Source organism: Mercurialis annua, linkage group LG2 (assembly GCF_937616625.2).
Source record: "Mercurialis annua linkage group LG2, ddMerAnnu1.2, whole genome shotgun sequence".
NCBI classification, from domain to species: Eukaryota; Viridiplantae; Streptophyta; class Magnoliopsida; order Malpighiales; family Euphorbiaceae; genus Mercurialis; species Mercurialis annua.
Window position 1 is genome coordinate 56,678,608 of NC_065571.1, and position 16,916 is coordinate 56,695,523.

Genomic DNA, 16,916 nt, shown 5'->3' on the forward strand with positions numbered 1-16,916 from the left:
GGGACCGGAGAAATAAAATTGAAAAATTCAATCAGAAGCCCTCATTTTTATGTATTAACAATTTAACATCCATAATCGTAAAATTTGTGAACTCAAAATCTGGCAATAACTAAACCCTGCAAATCAATGGAGATGGGAAGGTTAATAAGCGCAAGATCTATCTTGGCAACAGCTGCAGTTTTAGCAGTAATCGCAGCCTCTTTCAGCTTCGCATACGCCGCCACCACTGAGTCTAAATTCGTCAAGAAAACCATCGCTGCTCACAAGATCGTCATCTTCTCCAAATCCTATTGCCCGTAAATTCTTCTTCATTTAATTCGCATTTTCATCTTATATTTCCAATGCCCATTTCATAAATTTAACTAATTTAGCAAGATCTGTAATAATCCATAAATTTACCAGAATGCTGGTTTCGGAGTTAACAATGGTGGTTTTGTATGTACTGTACAGATACTGTAAGAAGGCCAAAGCGGTTTTCAAAGAGTTGAACCAGAAACCTTATGTTGTGGAGCTTGATGAGAGAGGTTTGTCACTTTTTTTTGCTGATTTTTTCTTTAATTTTATGGATTGCGACGAGCTATAGCTCAAATGGTATAAGCGTTTAGCAGCATTCTGCTAATGCCATGAGTTCATTTCCTCCCACAATCGCAGTGATTTCAAGTAATCATAGATTTGATCAATGTTACCTACTTTATTATAGGAATGTGCATTATTGATTTTCTTTTTCATGTTGTGTAAATCTTCTGATGTGGTGTCGAGTTCTTCTTTATTTAAAATGGACTTGCTTATCGGTTATATACTCTATGTTTCTGGTTTGATTTTAGGCCTAATGCTAGTGAAATACAATCAATCTTTCAATTCGAACAAATGCCGACTAGTATGCTTTACAAATTATCCCATAATTCATAATTCGGTCTAAAAACAAAAACTTATGTAATTTTGTTTTTTGATCGAAGATGTATATACATTGAATTCTATTTTACAATTCAAGGTATTCTGGTTAGTAGAGTTTGTTTTACATTTAATTTTTCAGTTCGCGTGTCAAATGCGATGACGTGACGGATTTATTCAATTTGAACAGAATGGTAAAATTGAAAAAAAAATTGAAATTATTGAGCTCAATAGAAAAAGTCGAAAGGATGGTATAATTGACAAATATTTCAAATTTTAAGTCGTTATGTCTTATTTTTCATCATTATTGGGATGGAATTAAGTGCAAGGAGAATTGAGTATGGAATGTTTGCTTTGTCGTACAGATGATGGGAATCTCATTCAGAACGCTTTGAGCAAAAAAATTGGTAGGCGTACAGTTCCTCAAGTCTTTATTGATGGAAAGCACATTGGCGGCTCTGATGGTAAGCCTTACTTACATGTTGTACCAAATGCGGAAAAATTTATCTAAAATTTTACATAAGTCTCTGTGATTTCTTGGTAACAGATACCGTGGATGCTTACGAAAGTGGAGAACTGGCTAAACTTTTAGGCATCAGTGAGGGTAAGGATGATCTTTGATCCGGTTCTTTAGTCGCTCTTCATTATCTGAATAAACATAGAGTGAACACTTCCTTGAGATGAACAATAAGGTAGAATTTTGTGTTTTGGTGTATCTGGTTAGATGAGAAAGTTCTTCAAGCTATTGATATTGCTTTTAGTGGTTATATGAATATCAATGCAATCCGACAGTTGTTCCCAATTCGTATTCCTTCAAATTGCGTAGAAATAGTTATTGATGCTCGCAAATACTATCAAACTTTTGATGGTTGAAACTTTGATCATATTTGGCAGCAAGCATCAATTACGCAACCTTTTGAAAAAAATGTAATTTACTGTAAATTTGTAATTCAATTGCACTCCAAAAAACACTAATCCCCCAATGTTACAGTGTGTAATTTCAATAACCAAGCTATAAGAGTGTATTAAGACAACATTATTTCAAAAAAGAATGATGCTAATTTACATGATTTTGTTGTCATTTTCCTTGAGATTAGATGTATTCGCGTAATCAATTTGGTAGCCGGGGTAATGATGAACAATCACTGGGCAGAGGAGGAGAAGGAAAAACTTCGGATACGGTATCCCAAGAAAGATAATCATTTATGGGGCGTCTTCTTTCTAAGAAAGCTGGCTTAAGAGGAGTTCCCATCATTTCCTTTTTCCATGTTAACATGGCAACAATTTCCGACATCGGAGGCCTCAGGTTCGCATGAGGTTGAAGACACAACAAAGCTACGTCTACTGCGTGCAAGATGTCTTTTTCTACGAACCCATGTTCTCGCATTCGAGGATCGACTATATCAGTCACACTAGACCTCTCGTATAACTTCCATGCCTGCCAAGGAAAATTATGTAAAATTTGTTAGCAGGTTTTCAGATTTCGTATTCCGAGTACTTTGGCGGATGTAATTGACAATTGCGTACATATTCAGGGAGATACTGCTTTTCGGATGAAAGAGTTAGATCCGTGTTTTTCCTGCAGCTGATGATTTCAAGCACAAGCACTCCAAAACTGTAAATGTCTGCCTTTTCGGATAGCTCTCCTCTTATTGCATACTCTGGAGCCGTATAGCCCCTGAAGCATAGAGCACGACGACATGAACAATTAGTAACTCAACATTCACATATAATTTTGAATATGACTTCATTTAGAAGAGGAACCTCATAAGGATCGTATTGAATCTTATAAAATAAAGATAGAATTAACTGAGGCCGTTCAAACATGCATCAGTAAACTAAACGACATTTCTATAATAAATGGAGATAAGGATTTTTAGATTATCCGGGATAGTGTGGGATCCGTAGAAGGTGATCTTGGATGATTTTCTAATGCTGCTTTTGTTAAGAAAATACTTACAGAGTTCCTGCAAATGTAGTGCTGAGGTAAGCTTGATCTTCTGGGAAAAACCGGGCAAGGCCGAAATCTCCGATCCTTGGTTGGAATTTATCATCAAGGAGAATGTTACTAGCTTTGATATCTCTATGAACAATGCGTACGTGTGAATCCTCGTGTAGGTACTGTAATCCTCGTGCAACGCCTAAAATTATTTGGAACCTTGCGTTCCAATCCAAGAATTGATCTCTTTTTCCTGCGTTAGTTCAACAAGCGTATCTATTAAAGTTAGCTGAAGCTTTTGGTACACTGGAATTTTCTGCAAAATCTTGCTAACCATTTTAGGTATTTACCGTATACGATGTGGTCCAAGCTCCGATTCTTCATGTATTCATAGACAAGTAATCGTTGAGCACCATCAGAGCAACAGCCAAGAAGTCGAACTAAGTTCTTGTGTTGGATGCTTGTGATCATCCTCACTTCCGAGAGAAATTCCGATTCACCTTGCTGTGATTTTTCAAGCGCCAACATTTTTATGGCGACTACTCTTCCATCGCCTAATTTTCCCTATCAAATAGCACCGGCAAATGTCCGTAATCAACCAATAATACTATAATAGCTACGTTTAAGTTAAATGAATTGTTTGTTCACAGTGCAAATACACTTCAGGAAGTTATCAGAGTAAGAAAGCAAATCAGGATGAAGAATTTAATAAATAAAACTAACATTTTAGATTCATCATTAACGTATCCATACCCGATAGACAGGCCCGAATCCGCCTCTTCCGAGAAGATTACTCGGATTAAAATTATTAGTAGCTTTCTTCAACGTCTGGAAATCGTAATAGCTTACCGTTCGAAGGCTCCCACTCAGAAAATCAGAAGCACCTACATTGTTGTACAAATTAGATTATTGATCAGTTAGTACATATTTTAATTTTATTATTACACTAGTCAAAAAATTGAAACAGCTATCAATTTGTCTCATAAACTCTACGTATATAACTTAATTTTTTTAGCGAAATTAATAATAATAGATAAATTTCTCACAAATTAATAATAAAATAATTTTTTCTGCGAATAAAATTATAACAGAATTAGTTAGATTAAAACTTTATCAATTATTGTAGTACCTTTGTTATTGCTTTTGTTTCTCTTTAGCAACCTCATCGATACTGCCGGTTTAACAAATTTCCATATGACTACGATAAGAATGAGTAGTGTTATCAAAAAAATTATCCCTCCCAAGAAAAAGAAGAGAGATGAATTTCGCGACGAAGAAGGCGATGACAACGACGAGCCCTCCATCGGAACGTTAGGAGTAGGTGGAGAACTCACTGCACACGTTTAATTGCATACAATTCATTAACTAAGAAACTAAAAATAAAATTATTGTTTACAAATTATTATTACTAGCTATATCATGAGTAGCATGTAATATATATATAACCATTAATCTTAGAAAAATTAATTTTATTAACGAATAATCATAAATACCTTCCAAAGCTCCACGAGTCATAGTTTAGATGTAAAATTACAAATTCTGAAGCTAAATTTATATTTCTATTATTGTTTCTTTGTGTTGTATAGCATGACAGGGATGAGTAACATTGAAAGAATCGAAGGTAAAGGGAGTATCCAAATTAATATATAAATGACCGTAACTAAATTCCAAAATGCCACATAGCTTTTAACTTCTAGATTAATATTGCCACATCTAAGTAATTTTGCTCTTAATTGAAAAAATAAGGTCTAATTGTACCAAAAAGTAAACTTTTTCGATCCGAACTTTTCACAAGTTGTAAATATATTCTAATTTGATTAAATCGTTGAAAATCTATCTAAATTTTTAAAGTTAATTTAATATTTTTTAAAATACATGATATCTCAATTAAAACCTCATTCTTTTCGATTTTTCAAAAATAATAATTACATATTCAATCTTTCAATACGCGTCTTTGAGTGCCGAAAGATTCTTTTTAATAAATGATAACACAAATCTTGGCTTGATCTATATATTTAATATTTGAGCAAATTATATTAAAGTCTCTGAGGTATATTATAATTAACAGTTTGATATATCTTGTTTTAAAAGTATACTTAATGGTCCCTCAGTTTTGACTTCGTTAGCTGAGAGACACTTCCGTTAATTTGAGTGACTAAATCGTTTAACGGAACTAAAACCGATGTACCAAATCGTTTAATAAAATTAAAAGTGAGAGACCAAAATGTTTACGATATTAAAGATGAGGTATCAAATCATTTGAAAGTAAATGTTAGAAATTAACGGAAGGGTCTAATAGTTGACATAATTGAAACTGAGGGACCAGTAAATAGACTTTTGAAACAAGAGGTATCAAACTGTTAATTATAATATAGCTCAGTGACCTTAAAATAATTTGTTTTTAATATTTTCTTATTTTTTTTTTAATTTACAATATAATTTTTCAATAAACGTCAATTTTGATCTAATTATAATTATAGCCGATTAGACATATTTATATATAAAAAGAACTTTTTAATTTTTTTTATGATCAAGTTTATTAAATTTTTAAACTTAAAATATTTACCAAAATTTAATTACATTTCACAAAATTAACTGCAAAATAAAAAATCGTGAAAGGTTTAATCCTTCTATGGAAAATCAAATAATTTACTGGATTGCTATTCGCCGCCCCCTTTTGCTTACCACCGCACAGGCGAAGGACAATTTTACCCTTTTCACATTTTCAATAGATAACCAATTCATAAAAAAAATACTAAATCCTCTCAACTCATTCAACTTTTCACAAATTCATATTTTACGAAAATGTCGGATTTGGAACGAGATAGAAATCGACAACCTCCGGTAAGTATTTTTTTTTATTAATTTCGGTTTTTTTTTTTAAAAAAACAATTAAAAAAATAGAAAACGGGATTTCACGTCCCCTCCGGAGGAGGGAACGCCGGAAACCGGCGTCCCCTCTTCCGGAGGGGACGTGAAATCCCACGTTCCCTCCGGAAGAGGGAACGTGGATTTCCCACGTTCCCTCTTCCGGAGGGAACGTGCGGCGTCCCCTCCGGAAGGGGGGACGCCGGAAACGGCGTCCCCCCTTCCGGAGGGGACAGGGGACGCTGGCGTCCCCTCCGGAAGGGGGGACGCCGTTTTCGGCGTCCCCCCTTCCGGAGGGGACGAACGGCGTCCCCTCCGGAAGAGGGGACGCCGGAAACGGCGTCCCCCCTTCCGGAGGAGACGTGGGCGTCCGGCGTCCCCTCTTCCGGAGGGGACGCCGGACGCCCGTTCCGTAATTTAATATAATTTATTTTTGCAATGTTCATTCTAGTTCATTCTAGTCATTCCCCACATCTTCTCGTCACCATATATGTGGTCTGCCACCACGCGAAATCCACAGTTGCCGTCTCCACGCACGTCCACAAGCTCGTCAACGAATGGTAAAAGGAATCCTGGAATAACCTCCGCATTTTGCAAACCAGCTGCGGGAAATAAAAAAAATATTATTATAAATAACAAGGATACTACTACAGTAGACGTACATAACGAATATTAGTGGATGATAATTACCTGACGCGGATGTACGATTTTTCTGAGCTTTGGAAGATTTAGGACGACCAGGTACACGGTCCTTGTACTCATGACGACTCGGATCCCGCTTCGTTGATTTGCTCCCCTTTGGTCGACCTTTGACATTTGTTTTAACTTCTGGTTCCATGTAGCCTAAGTCTTCGGGGTGAAGTCGCTCTCGAACAATACGAGAAATATCACGCAACACTGAAGGATCCTTAGTCATGACCTCCTCGGCGACCTCGTGAAAATACTGATGTTCCTCAGTCTGAAAACCAGCAAAATCGGGTTGCGCAGATGTGTCCAACCCATCGCCGAGAATAACAAGTTTCGTCCAAAACGGGTGTATACTGTCAAGGCTGATCGGGTTACCTACAAATAACACATATTAGCTTTCAATAACAATATTAATATTTTTAATATTAGTATTCAATGAAAGTGGTGCGTGATACCTGAATCGACCACCGCTCGCAGCTCACATGCACAGGGGATCTGATGTGTTGATCTAACCACACAACCACAGCGATCGTAGACATCGGTACTCAATTCTCGCATACGCCTTAGTTCTTTCGATATTAAATCCAGACAGTAATGCGACACTCTGCATGAGAGCTTGTCAAATGGAAAACCGCGTCGATGTAGCCAATAGTCCGTCTGGAGTCCTCAAGTGTTTTGCTGCAGTAATTTTAAAACATTTATGTTAATAACAATGACAACATAGTTTGTATAAGTACTAATATTACTCGAGAAGAATGTTACCGGATATCTATCAGCTGCGACTGTATAACTTTGTCGACCTTCGTCCAGACTGTGTCCAGAGCACCGGTGCTAGAGTTGAGCCACTGCTTAAGCTGAGCATGTGCGCTCTCGACTCTACATGTGGTGGTGTTTCCAAAATGTAGGACTAAGTCCGTCCAGCAAGATACGAACTTCTCTCTGTGTCCCAGCCAAGTCCCCTCAATGTACTGTATCAACCCTGGAAAACCTTTAAACCGATCTCTGAAGTGCTCCACAGCTATGTTATATTTATCAAAACTTGGCGCTCTGATAATTTTCTTCCATGTACTATTCTTGAAAATTTCAGCAAACTCTTGGTTTTTCCCACTAATTCTGTACACTCTATCTTCTACGTCCTTATTTATGTGCCACGTACATAGTAGATGAGAAGAACGTGGGAAAACCTCTGACACTGGTCTCATAAGCCCCAATTCTCGATCAGTAAGAATAGCGCTCGGATGAATATGTTCCCCAATCAAGCACCTGCATTATTGCCCGATGATTTAATAAGTAATTTGAATTTGAATATCATTAAAATATCAAATAACATAATTATAATTAAATACCTCAGTCTCTCCAATACCCATCTGTAGCTCCCTTCAGTCTCATCCTTCATAATTGCATATGCAATTATGAAGTTCTTGTTGCAAGGAGTCATTCCAATAATCTCCAAAAAAGGCAGCTTGTACTTGTTCGTCTTGTACGTGGAGTCCATGCCGATGATCCAGTAGTACGTACGAAGTAGTCTCACTGAATCAGGATGAGCCATGAAAATATGGGTCAACACACCTGTATCCTCCTCAGCAAGAGTCCAGTGTACATAATCATTTTGCTGAGCCATGTGATAAAATTGCCCAACCACATCTCTACCCTCAAAGCTAGACTTTCTCAAAGTCTCTCTATAGTTGTACACTTGCTTTATTCTAGGGTTGTCAGATGGTACTTTTTCTTTTAAAGCTGCCATGATAGAACACGGCTTCGCTTGTGCCGCAGTCATATCTCGCACAATTTCTTTGGCCTCGCCACTCAGCCCACTCATCTGACGGTATCCTTCAGGATACACAGCTAGAGCATGGTTGTGTGTACTCGAAATACCAGGATCTGTAAGTATAAACCATGCAGTCTTTCCTAATTTGACAATAATTTTAAATTTGCACTTACACGCTTTTGTCTTCGTATTTTTCCGTACGAAGGAATCAGAATCTGTGAATGAACCTCTGTAACGCTCACCCCGAGCACATCGTAGAAGCTTCTTTTTCCCCTCGTTCTTATGTGACGAAATGACTAATTCAAATCCAATCTTTATAGCAGTACTCTTAGCCCAAGTAATTGCTTCAACATCACTATCAAACCCATGATCTAGCTTAAACCAATCGCTGTAATCAATTCCATCACCGCCATAATCTTCTAAATCAACCTGCAAAACATAAATACTTACGTTTAACAAATCGAAATAATATGTAATAAAAAGTCGTAATAATATGGAATAAAAAATTACTGTAATTATTAAAAGTTAATTTCAACGTTTTTTTTAGCATTAATTAATTTCCGGCCGCGACGTTTCGGTCGCGGCCGGAAAAGGGGACGCCGGCGTCCTCTCCAGAGGAGAGGACGCCGGCGCTCCACGTCCCCTCTAGAAGAGGGGACGTAGAGTTGGGCGTCCCCTCCTCTAGAGGGGACGCCAAACGCCGGCGTCCCCTCTTCTAGAGAGGACGCGAGCGTCCTCTCTAGAAGAGGGGACGCCCAAAATTGGCGTCCCCTCTAGAGGAGAGGACGTGGAATTTCACGTCCTCTCCTCTGGAGGGAACGTGAAATCCAATCGTCCCCTCCTCTGGAGGGAACGTGAAATCCAATCGTCCCCCTTGAAAAAATTTAAAAAAATATTTAAAAAATTTAATTATTACCCCAGAAAAGCCGGAAAAACTTGTTTCCGAATGCCGATACTCGTTTCCCGACGAATTATACTCGTTATCCGTCATTTTACTCGGCTTTTTACATATTTTTCCGAATGTGTTCGAATAAGTTGAGAGAATCTTGGTTTTTTTTTTTTGCAAATTTTTCTAAAAGGGCAGAAAATGTCTTTTGCCTGTGCGGTGGTAAGCAAAAGGGGGCGGCGAATAGCAAAACCCATAATTTACTAGAATTAAAATGTCAAGATCTTGAGACAACTCACGCCTGACATAAGCAACTTCGAAAGATAATAAGGATTTAATACTTGACATGGGCACACCCTCACAGATATAATACTGTTAAATCTGTATCTCACATTAGACTCGCCACATCTATCCATAACCAACATAAATATCTACTAGACACGAGAATGCAAGAGGTCTAAATGGACCGAGCCGAGCTCGAGCTAGACCGAGCTCGAGTCTGATGTCTAAATGGCTACAGAGGCTCGAAATTGAAGTCAGTGTGTTAAGAATAAGCCGGAGCCGGAGTCAAAAAGCTAGGCGAGAAATAAGACGTCTGAGAAGGAATGCCGCGAAAAAGCTGCAAGCAATATCTGAACTATTTGAACTCGGCTCGTAAAAATAAAAATATTGTTAAAAAATAGCAAATTTAATTTATTATAAAATGTATAATTAACCAATTAACATTACATATATTTAAATTTAGAGGTACAATTAGTTCACATAATAAAAAAAAATTAAAATTTACTACATGAGACTCGTTTAAGTTCGTAGGTCTCACGAGCCCTTATAATTGATATTTGAAGCAAGCTCAGCTTAAACTCTTAAAAATTATTTCAAATAATTATAATAAAATTCAAAAAATGCGATCACTACTACAATTTCGAATTATATCCGTTTTCTTTTTTAAAAAAAATCTCATGATTTATTAACATTGTAGGTCCAAAAAAAGTTCCACAAATATTATATTTGAAGCTTGTTAAAGGCAATAATTGCACTTTAATAAATTGAAAACAAACCTTAAAAAAGAAGTATCATATCCAATTCCGGAAAATCTTGAATCTACAGGACCTACTAAAAAACAGCTCAAAATCATAAATAATTAGTAAAAAAAGAAAATTGGAATTTAATTTCTGCCAAAAAAATTCCGAGTCACAGACACAGAAAAAGACAGTAACTCACACAACTCTTACTAATCTAGGACTCTTTTTTTTCTGCTTCGGTCGGTGAGTCAGACTCACTCACTCACTCGCACTGTTTCTCTCTCTAGCTTTCTCTCTCTACCTGCCAGCTTTTAAATTTCCGCCATCAACGCCCCCATTTCTGTTAATTTTATCCTGCACCTTTTTAACACTCAATCTCAATTTTAAAAACATTTTAAGTCCTAGACACATTCTAGCTAGCTTAGTTAAGCTTAGTTTTAAAATTTTAAAGAGAAAAATGCTGTTTAGTAGTCAGATTTTGAGTTTCTTGGTTAAGAAAGATGGCAGGAAGATACTCAAACGAAAAGACAGTGATGCTGGTGAACGAGGTAATTTATCATTAATTTCTCACAGTTGGGTTCTTATAGTTCTGTTCATTAGTATGTAATTAAGTAAATTCTTCATTTGGGTCCTTAAATATTATTGCAGATTTACAGCTTATACAAAAATGACATCTTTTTTGCTTATAGATTTTTGTTTCCTTTTGGGTTTTGGCTCATTAATTTCAGGAAAAGCTTTAGAAGAAGTTCGTTCTTTGTTGTTCAACAGTGTTAAGCGGCAAGAGCAACGCAAATGTGATCCTTTTGTTGCTCTTTCATTCAATTTTGTGGTTGCTATTAGTATTATTTTCATTAATAAATGGGTAAACTTTTTTACTCTTGGTAATTCATTATTTTGCTCGTATACTAAATCACGATGTTTCACTTTTGTAGCGATTTAATCAAGTTCTTTAAAATGTTAGCATCGCACATTTCAACCTTTCGCATTTTTCCATTGTGTAGCCTATAGTCGTTTTTCACCAAATGTAAAACTACAGAATGTGTACAAAAACGGAAATGTGCTACACAATGCTAAAAATTGAAAGGCTGAATGTGCGATGCAACGTTTTAAAGATTGAGATGGAATTGCTACAAAAGTGAAATATTGAGATTTAATATGCAAATAACCCAAAAATGTTCCAGCTTTTGTGCTGTTAAGTTAACTTCCTTTGATTTTTTGTTTGCATTAGGTGCTTCAAGGAGCTGGATTTCATTTCCCAATTTGCTTAAGTTTTATTCATTATTTAATAAGTTGGATATTGATGGCCCTTTTGAAAGCATGTTCTATTCTTCCTGCTTCTCCTCCTTCGAAATCCAGTCTTGTATCCTTGTTTACTCTCGGCTTTGTCATGTCTCTATCCACGGGCCTTGCTAATGTCAGCTTGAAGTACAACAGGTTATATGTTTTATTCATCTATGATTCCATTGTGTGTTCTTGTTTGAATTTCGCTTTAATGTTTTCTTTATTTCGTGTCAGTGTTGGTTTCTATCAGATGGCTAAGATTGCTGTTACACCTTCAATTGTTTTACTGGAATTCGTATGGTTTGGAAAGCGTGTTTCTTTCACTAAGGTAAGCTGCGGCGTATGTTTGTTCATATCTGTTCACCATAATTATAATTTACTTGTAACATGTGCTTTACAAGTATGATTTCTGATTATTCAGTAACATGACTCGGAGGATTTTTTTCCTTCTGGATTGCATTTTTGAAGTGCTTGATTGACAAACAGATTCTCTTAAATTAAATAGTTAACATAAAATAGACTATGCCTTCTTATGCCTATGAGCTACTTAGCATATATATGAGGTATCCTTAGTTCAGGGGGCTCCTTAATTTGTAGGTATTGGGGAAGGCTCATCTAGCATAAATGGCTTTCCTGGTGGTGGTCGAGGGGTGCCGGTGTGCTGCGAGACTTGACCTTTTTTAAACAATTTGTTGAAATGTGATGAAACATGATCAACCGTGATTCTTTGTTCAAGGGATGAAGAAAGTAGGAGCATGTTTGATTGTCTTATAGATGAGAATGTTACTATGGTTAATGCCGAATATATCTTGCAAGGATTTGGAATCCTTGTAAAATGGTGAGAGGTGGTGGTGTTGGATGGATTAAGAGTCTACTGGTGTTTAATGAGTTTGGAAAGGATTTCACAAAAATAGTGTTCTAGAGTTGAAATTGGGTTTGTAGAAGTTGTTCTAAGGTGAAAGATAGATGAGAATAATAGATGTGATGTTCTAGCGGAAACAGTTTGACGGTAAGAAAAGGAGAAGAAGAGAGAGATTAAAAGAACAAAAGTTAGATTCTCCAGCGCTCCTATTCACATAATTGTTAACTCATCAAAACATAATTTGTTTATAAAGTACATAGATTCATAGAGACTAGTAGAATACTTTATGTAGAATCATGAAAGACAAAATCAAGCTGTTTCTGTCCACACTAAGAAACTTCGGAACTGAATAACATTTTAATTATGCAAGATGGTAATGGAATTGCTAAATCCGGCATGAAAGACAAAAATCACAAGAAAACAAGATAATCTCTGCAAAAACCACGATGAACTGTAGAGTTTGTTTAATTGTCCTCAGTCATCCCTATAAAATTATTTGCTGAATTCATCTATAAGTCGTCTATCCTTCACTAAGCCATATATGAGAAATATTTGTTGAGTGAATACAAATGTATATGTTTAGATGCTTTTAAGTCTTTGCATGTGCAAGATTATTTTGTATGTAGAGTGAGTCATGCCTTCTGCACTAAAGCTTTGACTGACAATGTCCTTTTGGAATCTTGCGATCAAATCTTTCAGGTTGTTGCCCTTACAGTTGTGTCTATTGGTGTTTCTGTTGCAACAGTAACTGATTTGCAATTCAGCGTTTTTGGTGCATGTATAGCATTGGCATGGATAATTCCCAGTGCTGTCAATAAAATCCTCTGGTCCACTCTGCAGCAGCGAGAAAACTGGACAGCATTAGCGTATGTCTCATGACCTATCTAACTCCCATGTTTAGAATTTCGGACTTGTTCTGCTCTGGATTTATCCGAGTAGAAAATTGTATTTTGCATCTTACGTCTGAATTCCATGAATAGGTTAATGTGGAAGACAACACCAATCACTTTGTTTTTCCTGGCTTCTTTGGTTCCATTCTTAGATCCGCCAGGTGTCTTCTCCTATCAATGGAATGCCACTAACACATCATTGGTTCTTGTGTCAGCTTTTCTGGGGTTCTTGCTTCAATGGTCAGGCGCTTTAGCACTCGGGTGAGTGACTTGTATTTTCTTTTTTTATCTCTAATTTTTTTGCACAAAGTTATACTTTCATACTTTATGTATGTAAATGTTATTAGATAAACCTAAATATGGATACTATTATTGGAGTATGTAGATATAGTTTAGATTTTCACAACGAGATATTAATGTTTTTCTCAAAATGCTTATTGAATGAGCAATTCAATAAGAGATCTCGGATCAAATCTACATTAATATATTACTGATTCAATCCGAGATCTCTTATTGAATTGGAATAAGTTTGGGAGCGGATCACGCAATATGCTCTCTATCTAATGAATGGGAAGTTCACTCCAATAAATAATAGTTTTTGCTGTTTCTCTCATTTCCACTTGCTGATTTGCTTTTCTGGTTGTATTGTTTGGATTTCCGGTTGCCTGTTTCCAGTTATGCTTCCTGCATGTTCTTCATTACCCTTTAGGCATGATGTCCAGATCTTTGAAATGTGGTATCCCTTCTTAGAAGCGTTTATCAGTTGAAGTATTGGCTTCCTGTCATGTTGAGTTTTCCTAATTTTCGTAAACTTATAAGTAAAAGACGGAAGAGATACTCTAATTTGGACGATGAATCTTTTTTATACTTTTAAATGTTCGTTTGTCGGTTTCGAATTCTATTCCATAAACATTCGCCATCGTTTAAAACAACATGCTCCTAGAATAGTTTATAATATAAAATTTGCAGTTTTAGAGAAGCCTTTTATGAAAAGGAAACAAATGCTGATAAATTTCCGCGCAACATAGATAGTAGGCATAAAGCTTAGTTATAAATTGTAATTTTGAAATTATAAACATGTTTTCTCTCTAGTTCTGTGTTTGGTTTTGAATCAATTTATTTTATTAATTTGCAGGGCAACGTCTGCCATTTCACACGTAGTTCTTGGTCAATTCAAAACATGCGTTTTGCTTCTCGGAAACTATTATATCTTTGACTCGAATCCAGGAGCCACCAGCATTTTTGGTGCATTTACAGCCATTGCGGGTATGTCCGGTTACACTTACCTCAATTTACACAATATGAAATCACAAACAGGAAAAACATCTCCGCAGAAGTCGTCTGCGACAAAATCTAGGCTGAGTCGAGAGAATGGAGATAGCCATGATGGATATGGCGGAGAATCTGTGTAGTTATCTTTGTCAATCGTTTTTGTTGATCTAGATTATTTCTTACAATTGGAATTCTAATTTTACAAGTAGAGTGTCGACTGACTTGCCGTGAGTCTGAACCAAACCTCAGGTTAATACTTTGTAGGCTAATCCCCTGAAAAACCCCTCACCTTTCAATTTCCTTTCATTTGCACCCTCACCTTTCAAAATCTCCAATTTTACCCTAATTTCCACCTTTCACTTTTAATTACACCTTTAAATATTAAATTGACCTATTTTTACTGCAAAAAGTTCAAATTAATATTTTATATTTCAACAAATATTATAAATAGTATCCAATTTAATTAATTTTATGGAATTAAAACGGTAAAATTAAATAAAAGTGAATGTGAAATTTAGTAATATTTGAAATATTTTTTAGAGAAGATGCTTTTATTATTGAAATTTTAACATTTAGTACTATTTAGAAAATGAGTAAAAATAAAAAATATTGATTTGAAATTTTTTGAGTGAAAAAAAGGTCAATTTAATATTTCGAGGGTGCAATTGAAAGTGAAAGGTGGTAATTAGGGTAAAATTGGGGATTTTAAAAGGTGAGGGTGCAAACGAAAGGGGGTTGAAAGGTGAGGGGATTTTTAGAGGATTAGCCTACTTTGTAGGTACCAACCTGCTTTACCCCTGTGAATCAATCGACATTGTATATATTGACGAGTTGCTGACTTGCAGAAGTTACAGAAATTAAATAGTATTTAGTTATTCTTTTTTTTGTATGTGTTCAGTTATATGTTCGATTTACAAGCATGTATTATTGAAGTTCTTTGTACATCTCTAATGCAAATGTTAAAATGAGATGCTAACATTGAGTCATGGCTATAGTTTGAATTTAGCATATGCTATATCCTTTATCAAATGTAGATTGCATACGCTAAACTTTAACATCTAATAACATTTCATTGTTAATTATAATATTATTGCTGTCGATTTCTTTTCACTTATTGTTTTAATAATTTTTTTTAAATATAATTTAATTTTTTTTTAAATTTTTTATTTTTATGATCTTGATTAATTACTTTTGATAATAGACCACATGCCAATATAATAAAACGATTTATTTTTATACAGTTCATTGATTCTCTTAACAATTGTTTCTAATAGAGGAGATTATTATCTCAAATAAAAAAAGAATAATTTATATAATACCCTACTTTTGAAATTTAATTACAATAATTTTGGCCAATTTTTATAATGTAAGTCGGTATTTTACTTGCTAACTTAATTTTAAAAATGATATTTCTTAATTAAGGCGTCATTGCTTTTCTTCCATTTTTTTCTCATTTTTATCGAACTCTCCTCTCTCTTTCACTCTCTTCTCAAATTTCTTATTTCTTCTTTATTTTTTAGATCTACGATTTTCCATCTCTTTTTTTAGACCTGCGACCATAATGTCGTCCTCTTCCTTCTGGTGATTTTTTCATTTTCGTCTATCATCATCGATCTTCCGTTTTTTAAATTTTTTGTGGTTGTTTAGAATTTTTTTAGTTTTTTTTTATTTTCTAGATTTTTTGTACATGAATTATTATAGATCTATTGATCTATTGATCTTTTGTTAATATAGTTGTTTTATTGTTCATATAATTGTTATCTTATTCATTCTCTTGTTTTGATTTTACTGATTGAGTACACAACGAATTGATTTATGTTCTTTGTGGTGTTTTTGCTACTGATTTCGTAAATAATTAACTGGTTTATGTTTTATGGTGTTTAAGCTACCGATTTCGCACACAACGAATTGATTTGTGTATTTACGCTAATAAAACCCATACAATTAAACCATAAATACACTATAAAAACACCATAGGAAAAAGATCATAAAAACACCATCATAAAATACAAAATAAATAAATAAAAAGTTTATAAAAAAAAGACATAAAACGTAAAAAAGTAAAAAATATATTTTTGAAATTAAAACTCTAAAACAGGTACGTCATGTTAAAAGAAGGTATGACATGAAAATAAATTAAAAAAAGGTGTTAAGACAATTATGTTTCAAAAAGAGGTACTATATAAAATTTCCTCAAAAGAAAAAACTGTACTAAGAAAATTTTAAAATATATGATTTAAAATACTACATAATAAAATTAGTATAGATGATTACTATAGTACTTTTGTTTTTGTTTTTCTGAAAACTTATCACTTATTCATAACTTCGAATTAAACGAGTTCTTTTTTTCGCTAATTATGCATACATGTCAAGTTACTAGGTAAAAAAAGATAAAATTCGGTTGCTACATATGCATTTTTGACCGAAAAATTCCCCGCTGAAAAGAATTAAGGTTTAACAATCAAATTGAAAAGCAACTAAAATTTAATAACTAAATAGAAACAAATCATGAAAGTTTCAAGAAATGGCAACCTAAGTGCATTACTCAAT

The 16,916-nt window shown here is 34.9% G+C and overlaps 4 protein-coding genes across 4 annotated transcripts; 2 read left to right on the top strand and 2 right to left on the bottom strand.

Annotated features, from left to right (window-relative positions):
* The first annotated feature begins 63 nt into the window (after positions 1-63).
* Positions 64-1,693, top strand: LOC126669533 (glutaredoxin-C4). Its single transcript, XM_050363022.2, has 4 exons — positions 64-296; positions 451-524; positions 1,257-1,355; positions 1,439-1,693. Exons 1-4 carry the CDS (start codon positions 127-129, stop codon positions 1,510-1,512), a joined length of 417 nt encoding a protein of 138 aa, XP_050218979.1. The 5' UTR covers positions 64-126; the 3' UTR covers positions 1,513-1,693.
* Positions 1,694-1,822: 129 nt separating this feature from the next.
* Positions 1,823-4,411, bottom strand: LOC126669531 (putative serine/threonine-protein kinase). Its single transcript, XM_050363020.2, has 7 exons — positions 4,324-4,411; positions 3,960-4,163; positions 3,584-3,714; positions 3,181-3,394; positions 2,852-3,083; positions 2,419-2,569; positions 1,823-2,329 (listed from the first exon to the last, which is right to left on the bottom strand). The coding sequence occupies exons 1-7, from the start codon at positions 4,343-4,345 to the stop codon at positions 2,003-2,005; spliced, it is 1,281 nt and encodes a 426-aa protein (XP_050218977.1). The 5' UTR covers positions 4,346-4,411; the 3' UTR covers positions 1,823-2,002.
* A 2,552-nt stretch (positions 4,412-6,963) lies between these two features.
* On the bottom strand, positions 6,964-8,632 carry LOC126668776 (protein FAR1-RELATED SEQUENCE 5-like). Its single transcript, XM_050361953.2, has 3 exons — positions 7,732-8,632; positions 7,148-7,648; positions 6,964-7,063 (listed from the first exon to the last, which is right to left on the bottom strand). Exons 1-3 carry the CDS (start codon positions 8,202-8,204, stop codon positions 6,964-6,966), a joined length of 1,074 nt encoding a protein of 357 aa, XP_050217910.2. The 5' UTR covers positions 8,205-8,632.
* A 1,601-nt stretch (positions 8,633-10,233) lies between these two features.
* Positions 10,234-15,241, top strand: LOC126670013 (nucleotide-sugar uncharacterized transporter 1). Its single transcript, XM_050363667.2, has 7 exons — positions 10,234-10,609; positions 10,790-10,923; positions 11,290-11,495; positions 11,577-11,670; positions 12,904-13,070; positions 13,185-13,355; positions 14,230-15,241. The coding sequence occupies exons 1-7, from the start codon at positions 10,519-10,521 to the stop codon at positions 14,504-14,506; spliced, it is 1,140 nt and encodes a 379-aa protein (XP_050219624.1). The 5' UTR covers positions 10,234-10,518; the 3' UTR covers positions 14,507-15,241.
* Positions 15,242-16,916: the final 1,675 nt, after the last annotated feature.